Source organism: Podarcis melisellensis, assembly GCF_964234715.1.
Source record: "Podarcis melisellensis genome assembly, chromosome: 2".
Lineage (NCBI taxonomy): Eukaryota > Metazoa > Chordata > Lepidosauria > Squamata > Lacertidae > Podarcis > Podarcis melisellensis.
The window spans coordinates 81,572,887-81,591,351 of NC_138529.1; the positions used below are offsets into that span (position 1 = coordinate 81,572,887).

The following is an 18,465-nucleotide window of genomic DNA, read 5'->3' on the forward strand; positions in this document are numbered from 1 at the left end:
CAGCCGCCCCTTCCCGGCCGCCTTGCGTGCGCTTCTGCGGAGCCTCCGGGGCCGGGCGAGAGGCGTCGTCGTCGGGGTTTCGGGCCCCGCCTGAGCCCCCGAGGCTTCTTGACCGGGTTTGTTTTGATTTCCGCAGGTCGAGGGAAAGTTTTCGCTGCCGGCGGCCGCCTGAGAGAGAGAGAAGGAGGCGCCCCGCTCGGAAGGCGCCCCGGCCTCCAGGCCTCTCCGTCGGCGGGAACGGGGCGGCGAGCCCCGCCAGGGCAGGGCGGAAAGGCGCCTCTCTACCCCCCTCCCCTCCTCAGGAGAAGGGAAGGAGTCAGCGCGGTCCTCGCTCGCAGCAGCCACCTGCAGAGTCACGGAGGGAGCTGCCACCGGCCTTCGTCAGGCAGGCGCCACCTTCGCTGTCCGCAGCCTTTGCTCCGGGAGCCACCCTCCGCCAGTCCCGCCAGGCAGCATCCCGCCAACCCCGGGCTTCCTCCGCCGACAAGGCATCTGCATTGCTCGGGACCGTCGTCGGGGCGATCGCGGCACTTCTGGCTTCCGTCAGGCGTCCCCAACCTGCTGTCAGTTTATCCCCCCCCCCCTCCCCACTTCCCTCGAGAAGACCGCCCCGTGCAATGGCTGGCATGCATCTCCAGGTGTACTAAGCCCCGTATAGCTCCGTGGGGGAATAATAAAACTGCCACTTCCTGAATGATCCGATCGGTGGCTCAGTTGGCTCCCTGAAAGAAAGAAAAAATTCTAGTCTGGGCCTGTGCAATCTTGGCGAGGGGGGCGGGAGAGAGCCTACTCATTAGTTGGGCATCCTCCCACATTGCCGACTGTGAGTTGATGGGTGAAGAAGATGAACCGCAGACTTACTCCTGGATCAGCTGAACTGCCTTTGTTGCAAAGTCTTCCTGGTGGCTCTCCAGTTTTTGCTCCAGTCTTGTAAATCTTCTGTTTCCCACTCTCTGAATCTTCCATTGTTTCTCTCTATTGAGGAAAATCTTGGGCAGTGTTTACGGAAGAGAGCAGAGCCAATTGCATCCCGAACAAGTATTTTGTGTGTGAGTCATCCACTTGGATCTATAGCCATCCCCACCTTAATTTAACAAGTTCTGTTTCATTTCTGAGTCTTCAGATGCTTGTTCATATTCTTGAGAGAGATGGATTGAAGTGGAACATCTTAGATTTACTACCGGCCTTACTAAAAGAAACAATGGGGCTTTTTTACTGGATTATTGCCAGCATTAGTTCACACACTGAAGGTATGAGTTGTTAGATCTCACTTGCAGGTAATGTTTGCCCTGCTTTAATGTAAAGTGCTGTGGAAATTTTGCTTATCAACTGTGGAGGGTGGCTTGGATCAAGAAGAGTTCCTCTTCTGCCCTGGTTGGTGTGGCACCACATATCTATCCTCAATGCCTTCAGCCTTGGCTATCTTCACTTGCCGCCCGAACTCTCACCCATTTCAAGAACGTCATGTCTACCTGGATGAACCTGTCAAAATCGGCCGTTCAGTGGCTCGATGTCGACCAGCTCAGAATAACGCTACCTTTGACTGTAAGGTTTTGTCTAGGAACCATGCGCTTGTCTGGTTTGACCACAAGACAGGAAAGGTAAGGCAATCTATATTTCTAAGGAGAAGTATAATGAGCTTGATGTTTATTATTTTGATCAATGGTTGGTTGACTTTAGTAAGTCTTTGTAATTGACCTGAAATTGTACAGCAAAATGATTATTCAACCTGAGGCAAATTACATTCTTCTTTTCTTTTAGTTCAGCTAATGGAATATTGCATAAGAGGATAGATTTTTGGCTACTGTTTAGATTTGTAACACTTGTGCACAAAGTGTTTTAAAATAATTATTACATTTGTTCATCTAACATTCTTGAGAGATGTCATTGTACTGACATATAGTCAAAGCTGGGAAGTGGCTTCAGGATACTTGGACTTCCACCCCAATTGTTAATGCTGATACCGTTGACCCTCAACACTGCTATAACACACATTTTGTGGTGTGCAAACAGCATATTCAGTAGTTTTTATTCCTACTCCTAAGTATTTATTTCCTGGTTCAGTATGTCTTGAGTCTAGAACTATAGTGGAAATTGATTTCTGCCTCCAAATACCAAAACTCTTGTTGGTCCACTGGATGACAATGGTTTGAAATTCTGTGGTATTCTAGTTTGATAAGATCAAGTGGTACAGCTAATGTTGCAACTAGTTCTTGCTTGCCATGCCAGGGAGTGCAGTACTTAAGTGAAATAGTTGCTTTGTTTTTTTAGTGAAATAATTGTAGCTCTTAGTATTCTTGAATTGTAATTCAAACCTCAAACATTTTATGGGAACCAAAGGAGCATTAGAAAGTTGTTCTATATAGCAACTATCCCACCTCCAAAGTATGGTTATCTAAAGCAATGTGGCTGTATTTGGTTTCTGTGGTTTATTTTATGTATTCTGGCAAGAATATTTCAGCTTTAGTGATAGATAATTTGATTTTAAGCAGCTGATGCATAAATATAGGTAGAGCGTTCCTAGCTGTTGTGGTTTACCTTGGTACAGTATTGAACTGTACAATATTTCCTGACTGTGTATATCAAGAGGAATTGGGGAATTTAGTTTTTTTAATACTCTCAAGTATTTTTTCTTTTTTGCAAGTAGGATGAAGTTGGTACATATACATTACATGTCATCTTATCCTCTACTAGGTATTTCCAATGAGGACATCTGCTGCTTAAACGTTTAGAGGCTTTGTAGTGCCTGATTTTGTCCAGCAGGGACTGAACTGGAAACTCAAATCAGTGTTTTATGCTAAGAAAGGAATTTAAAGTTGGGATAGCTTAAGTGACTTCGGTTTAACTAGTGCTTTCAGTAACTATAAAAAACAAAATGTTTTGCTATGTTCTCATGTGTCTACTCTTTGTAAATCTTTATCACCTGCTGTTTATGTTATCTATGTTTAGTATTTATGTTTTGCTGAAGACTGCTCTACTAATTAATATATTAGCAAAATTACCAGCTGGCTGCTTAATTTGGCACAGCATGGGTGCATTAAGAATGTTTGTTCAAAGTCTTACTATATTTTGCGCAGTAGTGAAACACGATGGGACAAGTCAAAAGGTGAGTTTCATAAGTTGAAGCGTGAATTAAAGAACATTAACATAGTGTAGCACTTTTATGTGGAAAGGAAAATAAACCATTTCAAAATGCATTGTCTGGCATTCATTCTCATAACAGTGTAACAGCCTGGTTTACTTCTTTGCAGAAGTCTTCAACCTTGAAAGATAGTTTTCCTTGCTTGAGGGAGTAGACTGAAATGGTCTAAAGTATTTTGTCAGTTTTCTGACTGGTATATTCCATACTATTATTTTCAGAATATTTCCAGGTCCTTTTAAGAATACTTATTGTTAACTATTGTTTTATAAGTTATCTGCCAAGAGATATCAATGACAGGCCAGCAGTAACAAAATTAGAAAATTGAGCCAAAGATTTCAGTCTTTACTTGCTATTTTTTAGCTTTTGGCAACTTGTGGCAACACATATTTTAAAAATGTGTTTTAACTGGGTATGTATGATTGCATATAGCTATGCCTTTGAATGTTGGCATTATTGGTGAGATTTATTGTTGTTTAATAAGGATACAGGCTTAAGGTGGTTACTACAGTCTTTCAACTTAATATTCTGGAGTTATCACTTACCCTCTGCTTTACTTGTCTGAGCAGTTGCTTCTTATCCTATAAATGGAGATGGGATAGAGATTTACATGCATTCTTCATGGCACTGCTGCATTTAACATACTGCAGCATTATGCCCACATGGTTCTCTTTCATCCTTTCAGTCTAAGAGCTAGTAGCAGATGGGAGGTGGTGGTGGTGGTTATTTTATATACTGCCCTTCATCACAAGATCTCATTGTGGTTCACAGGATAAAAATACAAGGTAAAAGCACAAACAAATACAGTGGTACCTCAGGTTACATATGCTTCAGGTTACAGACTCCGCTAACCCAGAAATAGTACCTTGGGTTAAGAACTTTGCTTCAGGATGAGAACAGAAATTGTGCTGCGGCGGCAGCAGGAGGCCCTTTAGCTAAAGTGGTGCTTCAGGTTAAGAACAGTTTCAGGTTAAGAACGGACCTCTGGAACAAATTAAGTATGTAACCTGAGGTACTACTGTAGTTAAAACAAAAACAACAAAATGATAACTTTTAAAATACATTTAAAAGGCTGTAGAATATTAATCAACCAAAGGTCTGGTTGAAGAGGAACATTTTTGTTCAGTGCCTAAATATAAATAGGGAAGATGCCAGACAAACCTTCCTGGGGAGAGCATTGCACAAATGGGGGGGGGCATGTTGCCACCTTCCGGATCTCACATGAAGGAGACACATGAAGAAGGGCCTCAGATGATGAACACAGATGTCCAGATTGGTTTATATGGGGAGAGGCAGTCTTTGATTGGATAAGGTTAGATAAGGGAGAACAATAGAGCAACATGTAGAGTTGCTGGAACATTGACCTATCTTTAAACAGAGCTGCCTGGGCTAAACTATTAGTTGAGCCTGCAGGTAAGAGGGGATTCAGAGCTGCTCAACTGGACCTGAAGAGCTGCTCAGACTTAGGAGCCAGACCCATGACAGCAGTATCACAGGGCCACTTCAAACCCTATGGGTCCTGTTCTATCATGCCTTTGGAGTTGGTACCCACAGTTCTGAAACTGAAAGATAGCAGAGCCTAGGCTAGAATTCCCTTCCTCAGGCATAGTGGTTTAAAGCATAAGGTGCCTGGGTTCCTTTGCCAGGCCCCTCCATGCAAGACCCCTAATTCCTCACATGGGTAGTGGATTTGTCTTCCATGGCAATTACGACTTTGTCTTGCGTTTATTAGAAGCTGCTTGCTTAGAGGCAATTGGGAACTTGCCCTTGCTTGGTAGGTGTACCACACAAGGAATCTGGTCTTGGCTAAGTTGTTCAGAAAAGTTGTATGCGTTTATAAAACCTATGCATTCAGCTTGACTGTCTTAGTAGTTGGAATATACACCTAAGGACAAACTTGCTGTGGGTAAACGGGCAACTTTTGATTCCCAGATGTTTGACTTTCAGAAAAAACTTGCCCAACTAGATTTCATTTGTGGTTGGGAGTCTGTGGGATGTTTTGGCTCCTGCTGGCCCTTGTGGTTGATGAGACTACGATAGGTTATACAATGTGTACGCTTTGTTGTGGACTAGGGCTGTAAGGGGGAGGATGATTCTTATACCTGGCTCTCAGTTACTCTTGCTGAACTTCTGTTTATGTGCTGCAGTGTCCATCATAGAATGAAGAAAGAATAAAGAGCATATAGAAAAGTTTAATACAGATTGCATACCTGTAGCAGGTGACCTTTAGCCAGCTGCTCATGACCATGATTGTGGTGATCCTGAAATGTCACTTGTCCTGTAATGTCACTTGTTGTGTTTCCCAACTTATGCATAGTAAATTAACACTGAGCATTGCTCAGTTCTTTGTCAGCTGATGAAGGGCAAACCCATGTGTAGTAAAATATGTAATATGAAAATTCATAACGACAAAATTTTGAAAAGTTGACATCTGTATTAAAGGAAACAACTAGCGTGAAACACAATAAAGATATTTATATCAAAGAGAACTTTATAACTAGTTCTTTAAAATGACAGACTAATATCCTCCAGTGCAAAAGTTAGTAAAATAATTCATGTTTCTGTTCTAGTCAGCTTTTGTCTATCAGAAGCAGGGAAGGAACAGTGAAATATAGAATCTGAAGTTGATACAATTCCTTGGGTTAATGAAGTTAAGAGTTTTGCTAATATGAAGTATTCTTGTGTGTTTAGGCATTTCCCCTCCAGACATTGAACCTGTTCAGTTTGAAGACACCAAACAAGACGCTGGTTTATAATTTACTGAGAGAACACCCAGTTGGAATTAAACTGATACTTTTTGTTTGTGTGGTTTATGCAATGAAGAGGGAATTGTGCCTGTAACCTTAAACTAAAATAAACTTCACTGTTAAAATACTTTATTTAAGAAACTGGAAGAGAGCGGATGCCAGCAGTTAATAGCTGAGGGATGTTACTGCCTACTGATCAGGATTTTCCTGCAGTGATACCAAATGTAGCCACTACTGCAGAGCTAATACTGTAATTGTTGGAGCTAATCCAGTACAGTCACACAGCCTTGGTTCTGAACTCGAACCGCTTCAGTACTTAAAATTAAATTTAACCAAACCTCAAAATGTTACCTTATGACTTTTGACTTGGGCTTCAAATGGGCAATTTCCCCCTATTAACTTCAATTTGATGGCCATCATTTGCTAACATACAAGTGAAGTGTAAGTTAGGAAAGACAAATGGAACCTGCAGCAAAATGTTGCAGCAGGGTCCTCTGTTCAGGGTTCAGAACTAGCCATGGCTGCTTCCTGTGCATTCAATTCTATTCCCATTTCTGAATATTTCTTTCAACAGTTACTGGTACAGTGGTACCTCGGGTTATGAACTTAATTCGTTCTGGAGGTCCGTTCTTAACCTGAAACTGTTCTTAACCCGAAGCACCACTTTAGCTAATGGGACCTCCCGCTGCTGCTGCGCTGCCACCACGCAATTTCTGTTCTCATCCTGAAACAAAGTTCTTAACCCGAGCTACTATTTCTGGGCTGGTGGAATCTGTAACCTGAAGCGTCTGGAACCCGAGGTACCACTGTACTTAGTATTTTATGGCTCCTGAGCATGCTCAGTCCTCCTTGAGCATTTTGAGTTTGTTTGTTTGTTTAGTTTAGTTCCTATTAAGGCTTTTCCTATAGGCTTCTACTTCAACAAACCTCAGGGTTCTCCTAAGCATTCTGATACTTCTCTCCTGTTTCTTAGCAGCCCGTTTTGATTACATAGTTGTTGGCACTCAGCACCTGAGTTTGCTGTTGGAGTGACTGAGGACATTGTTTTCAGTCAATCAAAGTCAGACAGATTCTAGAGCTCCAATGAGCAAAGATATTGGCAAGGAAAATATATCAGTAACTGATAGTTATGCTGCATAACAAAGTATAGCAATTTAATTCCATATATATGCTTAAATGTAGCACAACTAGTAGATTGATATACATACATGTTCTTTCACCTGAAATACAGCTTACGTGTTGCTTCCTTTAACTCTCACATACTATACTTGCAGACTTGCAATCTGGCATTTCTGGGTCTTTTGGTACTTCTTGTTTTAACATGACTCTAAAAGCTAAACCCCTCTGCTACTGGTGTATAAGTATGGTGTAAAATTGCAGATTCATCATAAATTAACCTGATAACAGGTTTCATAACTCTTAAATTGTTACTGGCCCTCTCTCAAATGGTAGATCAACTAAGGTTGCTTGGGGTGAAGGCTCACAGAGCATTTTATCCCTCTGTGCATGGATTGATGCACTGTTTTTTTCATTAATATAAGCAGTTGTTTTTAGCACTTAATCTTCTTCCTTCAGGTCAGGAACCTCAGGCACCAATTCCTCTTGGGTCATCAAATGACAGGAAGGTAGATGTGTAGGATTGAAAGGGTTCTGCTTCAGGATTTAAACTGAGGCTTAATATCCAAGTAGTAATGGTGGTAAACTATCCGTTAACTCAGTTCATCTTAATCAGAAACAGTTTTTTCTTAGTGGAGTAGCTGTGGAGTTCCTGGAGAGTCTACAGGTAAGTTGCTTGACATGACGTTGGAAGATATTTGTCATTGTGTCTGCCTTGCATCTTTGCACAATTATGGTTGCCCTGGGTGGTTTAAAGAGGTTGGCCAATAAGTTGTTTTGGGGGGTAGTAAATTATTCCTATGAAATATTTTCACAGGGCCACACCCACCTTTAGGTACCACCTTGTATATCAGTCGTTCAAGAACTTTCTCTGAATCAGATATGGCTCAGATTTCTATTGGGCAACTATTTTTGTACTTTTCAGGCATTCTTAAATTATGGAGGACAATCTGGTCTCCTGTCTGTCCCAGTGTTGAACCTGCTGATCATATCCAAGTTTGTTGTGGATGCTAAATTGACTTGCTGTTTTAGAGGCTAACTGATAGGCCTCTTCCAGTGTTCTTTCATCAGTGCAGAATATTTAAAATCTGCAGACTCCATAGGGCAGCAAGCAGCTTCTCCAAACACAAAGGTAGCCCAGATATAGTAAGGGGAAAGTCCTGTGGCATAATTTATTGTACAATTGAATGCATGCATAAGGTGTTGACTCCATTTTCCCTTTCTTGTGGATTCTAATAAACCAAGCATATCAAGTAAAATTTTATTGAACCTCTTAGGTTGATGGGCTTTTTGCACATGGTAAGGAGTGTTGTATGACTTCCTAATACCTGCAAGGCTTGCAGGAATTTGGAAGTCACACAACATCCTTTACCACGTGCAAAAGGACCCTCAACCCCATCTGATTGAATACATTTTGAGCAATCAATAATAAGCCAAGACACTCTCGCATAGCATCTCTGCTGCAGGACTGCCATGTTGGTCCTTGGCTAGACCAAGGTCCCTGGCTGGCCATAGTGAGAAAAGTGATCTTTCATTGCAAGGATACTGTATTGCTAACATTTTGCTGTCATTCTCCATACAGGCTTTACTCCAAGAGTGCTTCTGTAGTTATATAACAGGCTTCCTCAACCTTGGCCCTCCAGATGTTTTTGGCCTACAACTCCCATGATCCCTAGTTAGCAGGACCAGTGGTCAGGGATGATGGGAATTGTAGTCTCAAAACATCTGGAGGGCTGAGGTTGAGGAAGCCTGTTATATAAGGAAGGTTAGCTGCTCAGTGAGGGAAGTTCTTTTCTGGATGCATTTAGCACAGTTCATGCAGTACTGTTCTATGTCTTTGGCCATCCTAGGACCATAGTGAAGGAAATTACCGTACATCTTCTTTGTGACTAGCCAGGCTCCATGGCAGCCAATTTGTGGTAGCTCCCATAGCAATTTCTCAGATTTCCAAATGTGCCCATGGTTTCAAGTGGTTAGTTTTATAGCGCAGGTAGTTTAGCTAGATCTGTGAAGATCTAGTTATTCCCTCTAGCAGGAGATGACACGGCTAGGTGTTCAGGGATGATTGGAGTTGGAGAGCAGCAACATGTGGAGTGCCAAAGGTTCTGCAGCCCTGATCTAACATAATGACTACATTTTAGACATCATGATAAACCTTGATTTATTGTGGTGCAAAGGAGCAGAGGAGGACTGTGAAACTGACTTATTTCAACAAAAAGTGGTTAAGATTAACTACGTTCAGGGGTTGAACATAACACTAAAGTGCAGTTAATAAAAAATGGAAGTGAACACTTCCAATCTCTGACTGAGCCAGGGGAAAGCCGGTGACAGCAGCCTGAGGTTCACTGCAGCTCATTCTCATAGCAATGAAACAGTTTTTATTTCCTTCATTCTTGTTAGTAGAAGAAAAATGAAACAGGCCAACTGCTGTGGGTTGACAGTTCTCTGGCTGATAGCTAGTTTCTCTGGTTTACCTCCAGATCATATAAATATTTCACATTTTACATAAGGTTGTATTTGATAGCTAGTTTCTTCCACAACAAAATTACAGATTGACACTGTGTATTCAAAAGTTCATATTCGGCTGTAACATAAATGATTAGAAGAATAGGCAAAAACATTGCTTCTCCATGGCACCCACATTAGGACTACTGAATTCAATGTCACCATCTCCATACTTTTGACACAATAGATTAGGAAGATGTCCTTTCATTTTAGCTTTGCTCAGACAATGGATTAATGTTAAATGAATAATCCTCAGACGTTACAGCAGGAGTAGTCAACATAGTGCCCTACAGATGTTGTTGGATTCCAACTCCCATCAGTCCCATCCAGCATGCCAAGTTGTCAAGAATGATGGAAGTTACAATCCCAACAATTGGAGGGTCCCATATTGGCTATCCTGGCTTAAGGGAACAAAACAAGTTTCAAATGATGCTTTAGAAGGTTGGCTTCTTTTACAAAGCCATAGTTTTATGATTAAGTACAGCTTAGGGTTTATATGAACTAATTAATTGTGGTTAATTAAAAATGAAAAAGGATGTTTCTGATCTCAGACCCTGAGGATCGTGCACACAATGCTAAGGCAGTCAATTGTATACTTCTGTTTTTAAAATATCGCACCTAACTTCACTCTTAGGGTATCATATTAAAATTGAAGCTGATATTGTATACACGTTTATGGTTTTCTTTACTACTGTTTACTAGACACAAGTGAGTTACTGTCTGCCTTAATTTGAACATGTGATTGTTCTAAAGAAACTGGCTTAGAAATCCAGGTGTTAAAAGAAAGAAAAAGCCATTAATTATCTCACAAATTAAATGTTGATTATGTTTGAAGTGAATCATTTCTTGACATAAATATTTGGTAGAGAAAAGTGAGCAGCAGAGTACACACAGGTATTTGGATATTCTCAGTGTATACTTGAATCTCTTAAGGCCTGGTTCAGCCACATGAAGGTTTGTGTAGCATTGCTGCCTAATTGCAGGGTGGCAAATTTGCCCCATTGCCCCACCATTTTACCAGATATTGGAAGTGGTTCTTTGTTAATTACTATGACTCATTTGGGATGAGCACAAAATGTAAAAGAGGTATAATTTAATTAGTTCTTAAGCTAATCATAATATACGTGGGGGTGGCATTTTGGGAAGGACAGCTATAAACTGGGTCAGATTCAGCACCAAGGAAAGAATATGTAGAAAACATTGATATACCCAGTTTGTAAGTGCCTTTTGAAACTGCAAGCATAGAGCAGAAGGGAAATCTCTGTTTCTTTGACTGTCGGGAGTGCTAAAACACTATATTTTCAACACAGTGGAAAACAGCAGTGAAGAATTAGCTCAGTCTGTTTCCTGCTGTTACCATTTCAGAATGTACCTATTTGATGTTGTTAAACATCCATAGGATTGTAGAGATGTAAGTACAGGGGACTTCTCACTAAATAGCAATGATCTATCCAGGTTGTATCCACTGAATGAACTGCAGGCCTGAGTTTTCAACTAAATGTTTTTAAAGCTTTTTTGTCATCCAATAAAAGAACATGCTAATTTTATTATTTGTTTTATTGTCAGCTTCTTTGGAGCCATTTAACTGAAGGATTGTATGCAAATGTACAAACAGGCAGTGGCAAGCTGGGCAGTGAGCAAAGCTGCCTTGGAGACAGGAAGGGGTCCCTGGTCATGCTGCCTGCTCTGTCGCTGGGCCTGCTGGCACCATTACCTTCTGCAGGGCTTCCCCCCTTGGTGAAGCCCACCCAAAGTGTCCCATGGCTGGTGGACAGGAAAACAAGCATACACCACTAGAACAAGAAACACTCAGTCTCTCTGCTGGGGTCAGTAGGCTTGTGGCTGTGGGTCAATTTTTTTAAATCTCCATGCTTATCCCCGGACAAAGCAGATTTCCTATGCAGTGATGAATGCATTGGCTGAAGTACCTCATTCAGTTTTTATTCATCCGATGCCACTGAATATATTTTTTACACACACTTAGATTCTTTTTGATATCCACATTGGCTTTATTGTTAAGTTGAGATTGGCAAGAAACAACCAAACAAGGTTGTTTTTTTGTGGTAGAAGGTATTCCCCCCCCCCACTTTGTGATCCCTTTGGGGGGCAGGGAGCAGAAAGAAAAAGGGAGAGAGAAATGAGATGATGGTAGAAAGGGATAACAAAGGGGTGGCCCTGTCAATGTTTAATTGCCCCCGGGCCACTGCTTGTGGGTGGTCCTATATAGAAAAAGGGTTCTACACTTCTCTTTCAATTTAAAACTTTTGTCAGTATTGGTATAAAAACATTCATGCCATAGGCTACTTGCAGTGTTTGTGACTGCTGTAAAAAGAATTGCTAGACACACAATAGGGTTGTTATGCGAAGATAAAAGTTCACCAGTTTGGTGTATTTCTCTTTGTTTCAGTGTTGAGATTAAAAATAAACCAGATTGTCACCCTCGTAGCACAGGTGTAGCAGTTACCTAAAGGCTGTGCCAATAATTCTTCACTGGGGTTGGGGCAAACTGGCTTTCAATCCAGGAGGTCTGCATTCTTATATGAAAGTGCTTTCAATATCCATGACAAAGACATGACTCATAGCAAAGAACAAACTGTGTGTGTGTGTGTGTGTGTGTGTGTGTGTGTGTGTAAAAAGGTATTTATCTATTGCTTTTCAAGCAGACCTCAAAAAACACTCATAAGTTTATTACAACAATAAGCATTGATTTTAAAAAGTAGTAAAATAGAAAAGACGCCCTGTTTAGAAGAAGCTATTACTTCTATTATCTCGTTACATAATCCTGAATCCATGGGATTAAAAGAAGATGCATTCCTGGCTCCAATCTTGACAGTACAAACTGATAAAAGTCTTGTAGAGTGGGATCCAGTGTAATCGTTCAGGGAATGGAATTCATTTGTTTCCTTCTATAAACAGAAGATCCTTTCATTGATGGAGTGACTGTTGGATCACACTCATTTATCTTGACTACTGTGAATACCTAGGGAATGATCAGGTATACTTCCAAGTTGATAAAACACTTAGGAAGCAGCTGAGCTCCAGTTTCCCTTTCTGATTCATGGATAAGGCTGTGTTTAATCTCTTGGTCAAAAAGGCTCTTCTTTGTAGAAAAGCAGCAAATAGGTGTTGGTCCAGTTGTATTTATGAGACACTGCCTTTTCAATTGCAATTTCCTCTCAAATTAAAGAGGCAATTTTGTATATGTGGTGGAATTAAAACGTGTCCACCATGTTGGTGGTAATGTTACAATATACAAGGTTAATTCTATCATATGATAGCCCCCATGGGGTTATATCCAGATTTTGAGCACAGAGCGGCCAAACAATTAACAAAATAACTTTATAATTGTTAATCCTGTGTTGGTGTCTTTACTATGCTTTTTCCTTAACAGTTGAAAAGGTTATTGCACGAAAGAGACAACGTCACTCATAACTACTGGAAATTGATGGAAATTGCCAATGGAAAGCTTTTGACCCATTTGCTTAAACTCTTGGTACCAACATATTTGGGAACCTGCTTTCATGGAAAAGTTAACACACCAGATAAGATTGTCGAAAGGCTTGTCTGATACTTTCCAAATAAAATATTTGTTTGTTTTTGTAAATGGAAACCCCATTGCAGTGTAAATCTTGGAGACTGACCTGATTACTATAGATCATGATTTGCCCTAAGACGGTCATTGTTTAGAAGAGGAGTGGCTAAGCTGGGGCTCTCCAGATGTTGCTGAAATACAGGTCTCCTCAATCCCAGCTAGCATGGGGCAGTGATCAGGGATGGTATGTGTTGTAGTTGCTGATTGATCACATTTAATAATGACTTCTGGGAAAGTAAAGTTCTACTTAACTATGAACTTTTATTCTAGATTGTGGCAATTTTTAATTTTGCTTGCTTTTACTCCTTGAATCAATGCATTTTGAGTCACAGGGATCTCTTGCTGTTTTTTTCTTTTCACTTGACCATAGCGAGTCTTCTCAAGGGGCAATGGTTTTGTTGAATGACTTCTGCTGGTGTTTCATTGACAACTTGGATTTTGCCTTTTAGAATATTTGAAGCTGTATTGACATTTGTAAGTTTACCTCCATAGATTCTACCTTCTTTTTCACTGCTTGATTTGTAAATCAATTATTTTATTGAAATTGTTGACAGTGGGAAGCCTTTTGCCTTGTTTGGAAACTTGGCAACTGCAGCAGTGAATGGCATCTTACTGCTGACCAGTTAATTAAAAACCATTCATTATAAAATGCATTATAAACATTTGAATAAGTGTGATTTTAGAGGATAAAATCAGTTGGATGGAGGGGTCACAGGGAAGGTGTTGATGTCAAGCATCAGTTGAGAGAGAGCCTTAATGTTAAGATAACAGGTAGCTTTTAAATACAGCAGAGTGGCTGTAGTTGTAATCTGAAGACCTTGCATGGTGATTGGCACATGCATAGGGAATTTTCACTTCTTTCTTCGAAGTGCTCCTGAGACTATCCTTGAAGGCTTCTCCAAAGCATCACCCAATCATAGAATAATAGAGCTTCTACCAGGAAGAAAACCCAGACAGCATTTGGTAAACACAACAAATCTGCATTCTGTGGCATTTGGAATGCAGACATTTGGCTCACCCGTGTTATATGGCACATAATATGCTATATACTGTGTATATTGCAGTGAATATATTATAATGTCTGCAACTTCAACTTCTATGCACATCTCTTCTACAGTAGTACGCTGGAAGAGAAGAAAAGTTTTTCTCTTGATCTTGCTTAACATTTTGTTGTTTGTTCCATTTCTGATCCAACAAGCTGCATGATGTATTTTCTCAGCAGCGATTCTGTTGGTGGTCCTAGGTGGTGCATTTTTTTCAGGAAAAAAGGCATCTCAGTTCCTTTGCCAGAAATTACACATACTGAACACCATCCTGCAGTTTGAAATGAACTCTTTTTTTAAAAAATGCATCTCCAGTTTTCCTTCCTTGTTTTAGTGGATCAGTTTTCCCTATGTGTAGGATATTGCCTTGGAGCTCCTTAACTTTTCTAACATGATAAAGATTCATAGTTCTGTTTCTGTTGAGGATGGAAATATATTGATCATTATAACAGGTATTCTTGGAATTATAATGGGACCTTGAGGTCTAACCAAAAATACTGTATTTACTCAAGTCTAATGTGCCATCGAATCTAATGTGCACTTCAATTTTCAGAACCATGAAAGTATTTGCTGGCGAATGTAAATGTGCCTTCAAATCTAATGTGCACCTTAATTTTCACAACGTAATTTGGCCAAAAAAGGTGAGCATTAGAATCGAGTAAATACAATATTAATTTACACCCTTTTGTGTCCTGCTTTTCCTTGAAGGAGTTGAGGGCAGCATATATGGAATTAGATATTATTTTTAAAACAACTATGTAGGATTGTGTAGGTTTCAGGCCATGAATGATTTGGCCAAGGCTGCATAGCAGACTTTGTGGCTGATCAGATATTGATTCTCCCATGATCAATTGGGGCATCTCATTGTTTGGCTGGTATCCTCTCAGCTTTTTTAGAGGTCTTAATTCCTCTTTATTATCTCATGATGCAGCATAGTTTTAAAGCCATAGTTGTCGAACAGTTTTGCTTTCCAATCCCATCCAATTCAATCCAATGCCCTCTGCCATCCTAGACAGAAACAGACGGATCCTAGACGGAATATGTGGGCAAGCGCAGGCGGAAGACATCTTGCACTATTTACTATGTTGCCCACTATACATGGGACTCAGGAGGCAATTTCTCACCACCCATACATGAAAGATGTCTCCCCTGGCCGAGAAGTTCCTATGGCTTCTTAGCGATGTAAACACTTCAGTGACTCTTCAGTCACTTCAGTCGCCCTTTTTGCTTTGGTGGCCAAAAAGTTCAGAAAGAAGACCCAGTGAACTGCAATGGAGCCACAGATACCTAAATAGAGACCATTGCTTGTGGTGCAACACCCCTTTTGCTTGTATTTATTTTTTATTCAGATTTGTCATGACCAATGGACAGTACAATAAAGTTATTTGGATCGGACTGCATTTCTTGAATTTGAATGCCAATTTTTCCAATCTCCTGTCTCAGCTTAGCTTTTCCAAGACAATTTTGACACTGCATATTATCAGTTTGTTGCCTGTGTTATTTTTGTGGTGTCCTTGCTTCTACAGTGGTACCTCGGGTTACATACACTTCAGGTTACACACTCCAGTAAGCCAGAAATAGTGCTTCAGGTTAAGAACTTTGCTTCAGGATGAGAACAGAAATCATGCTCTTGCGTCACGGCGGCAGCAGGAGGCCCCATTAGCTAAAGTGGTGCTTCAGGTTAAGAACAGTTTCAGGTTAAGTACAGACCTCTGGAACGAATTAAGTACTTAACCTGAGGTACCACTGTGTAGAAATGCTTCCTCGTGGTCAGCTTCCTGTATCTCAATTACAGTGTTTGAAAGCGTCAATCACACTGTCATCTGGATTTATGGTGGGTACATCTCTCACCTATGTAAATAGCTTTGATGGATATCATACAAGAAATCCACGTGATTTAAACTTTTACATATTACCAGTGGCTAGTTTTAGATATAACACTAAAACATGGTTTATTTAGCTTGCTCTCTCTGGCTAGTTTGTATGTCTGAATGTTCCCCAGCTAGCTAGCTATGGGTTTCAGTCTTATAAGTAAACCTGCAAAGCTTTTTACTAGCCATGCTGGTTGCAGAAAAATGGAAGGCCAGGTAAACGTCAGGATATGTTGTACCTTCAGGAGACTTCACTTGGATCTTTATTTGCAAAGGCTCACTTCTCTAAAGTCTGAGAATCTCTTGCTTACACAATTGTAATTGAAGGAGTTGTTGCACATACTTGGTTGCACAGCGTTTAAAAAAACCGCACCATCACTTCCTCATTTTAACTCAACGCTTGCTAAACACCTAACAAGTTTAGGTGCGTAAGTAGCAGAGTTCCATCTTCATATGGAAAATTTTGAGAGTTCAGACTTCATTGTTCAGGTAAAGTCTTTTTTTGAAAAGCATTTAAGAACATTTGTCTGCAAAAAACTAAGTAGGAAATGTGTGTGTGTGTGTGTGTGTGTGTGTGTGTGGTGCAATTTGTTTTTTTGGGGGTGCTATCTCAAGCTGTAGAAAAATTGTATTTCTTAATTTAATGAGAAATGTGGTTGACAGCACAATTGTATGCATGTTCTGTTTTCTCAGCAGTAAGTCCCACTGTGTGTGACTAGCTGCTTATTATTATTATTATTATTAAATTTGATTGATCACCTTCTAAACCACCATTTCAAGGCGATTTACATATTATTACTATTATTATATATTTATCCCTGGTGGGACTCAATTAAAATAAACAGTAAAAAAGCAAAAACAACCAGGTAAATGTGCATAGAACTGCATCCTAAGTGACACTGCTGACAAAAGACTGTCCCTCTATACAGAAAGCAGCCTAGCTGATCTCTCAAGGTGCATTCTTATACTATTGTTATGATACTTAAGAGATTGTCTTTGAAATGTATTTTTTTTTACCAAGCTTCAAATCTTGTTCAGTAGTAATATAACTGTTCAACAGTAAATACACATGTCTTTTCTAATTATACTTTCATAATAAGTAACACAAATGCTGGGGCCCAGTTTAAAATTTTATTTAACTTTTCTGTTATGAATTGCATATTGTCTAAGGAAATTGTTTTCAGAAGTACAGTATATGATTTGTTTTTAAACAAAAATGTATCTGATTAGTTTATAACGTTGTTGAAAATGATTTTCTGTCTTAAAGTAAACATCAGAAGTACTTCAAAAAAGTAAGTTTAAAATTTAGTATTCAAAATGAGTCAAGAGTTACAAAATGCTTTTGCTCCATCTAAAAATAAGTTGTACTTGTGCTATAATTCCTTAGCTGTCTCCGCTTTGGTGACAGGTATAATTTGCATACATTATGATTGAGAATTTGCTTGAAATCTGAATAGCTTTGAAAGAGCACTAGCATGAACTAGTGAAAAAAGGGAAGAGATGATTCCAATTTATCCATTTTTTTGGGGGGGAGGAATGAGAGAACAAATTGGTTATTGAATTAGGGATATTAGGTATTATCTAACACTGTAGTTCTGCTGGCTCAGTGGACTTCTCTGCATACAACAGAGCTTCTTCTTCTCCTGTTCCCTCCAGCCACTTGTACACCCTCAAAATCAGCATTAGAGTGTTGGGGGATCCCAAGATTTGATTTTTGAGACATGCAGGGAAGGAAATGAAAGTCCCATTCCACCAGCAGAGGATTGGATGCAATCCATTGCATAGTTGATTATCACTCTCATTAATAAAGATGATGGCCAGTGTTCAATACTGTTACTTCACAGGAACGTGTGTCTGTGTGTGATGCCAACTAATTGCAAACTAAGCCTGGAGGCTGGTATTGCTTGCATATAAATTTATTTTGTATTGCAAATTGTATTTGCCATTTTGGCTTTGTTCTTTCTGGAGCGTTAGATAAGAATAATGTGATTAGTGCCTGCAACACAATGCATAGCTTTGCCAATTCTTGAGGCTTTCAAATAATTTTATTATTTGAACCCCCAAAATACTATGTAACAACCATGAGAGCTATAGCCAATGACTGGCAATTTTTATTTTATTTTAGAAGGTAAATCTAAATTCTAGATTTTCTTCAAAGATGTGCTTTTGGTTGTTCAAAACCTGCTGAAAAATTGCCTTGCAACTTTTAAGAGAATTCATATCTGATTGAAGACCCTGGCTAGTAATTTCATTATTTATAAAAGAATTTCAGCCATTCAGGAATGAGCAGTCCTGAATCATTTTGATCCGTATTTGTTTGAAGTAATACTTCTCAATGGGATATACTAAGGTGCCTGAGATGCAATGCTAAACTGTGGTTTGACACTCTGTGAATGAGCCCAGTGCTTGCACTTTCCCATTTCTTCTTCCCTGCTGCTCTAGTTTGCCCACA

At 40.0% G+C, this 18,465-nt stretch overlaps 1 protein-coding gene across 18 annotated transcripts in view; it reads left to right on the forward strand.

Annotated features, from left to right (window-relative positions):
* Positions 1-18,465, forward strand: part of SLMAP (sarcolemma associated protein) — an 84,941-nt gene that overhangs the window by 196 nt on the left and 66,280 nt on the right. For all 18 annotated transcript variants that reach the window (XM_081899398.1, XM_081899409.1, XM_081899403.1 and 15 more), the window contains exon 2: positions 137-1,601. In XM_081899398.1, the coding sequence (XP_081755524.1) occupies positions 1,404-1,601 (198 nt within the window). In that variant the 5' untranslated portion in view covers positions 137-1,403. The remainder of the gene's footprint in view (positions 1-136; positions 1,602-18,465) is intronic.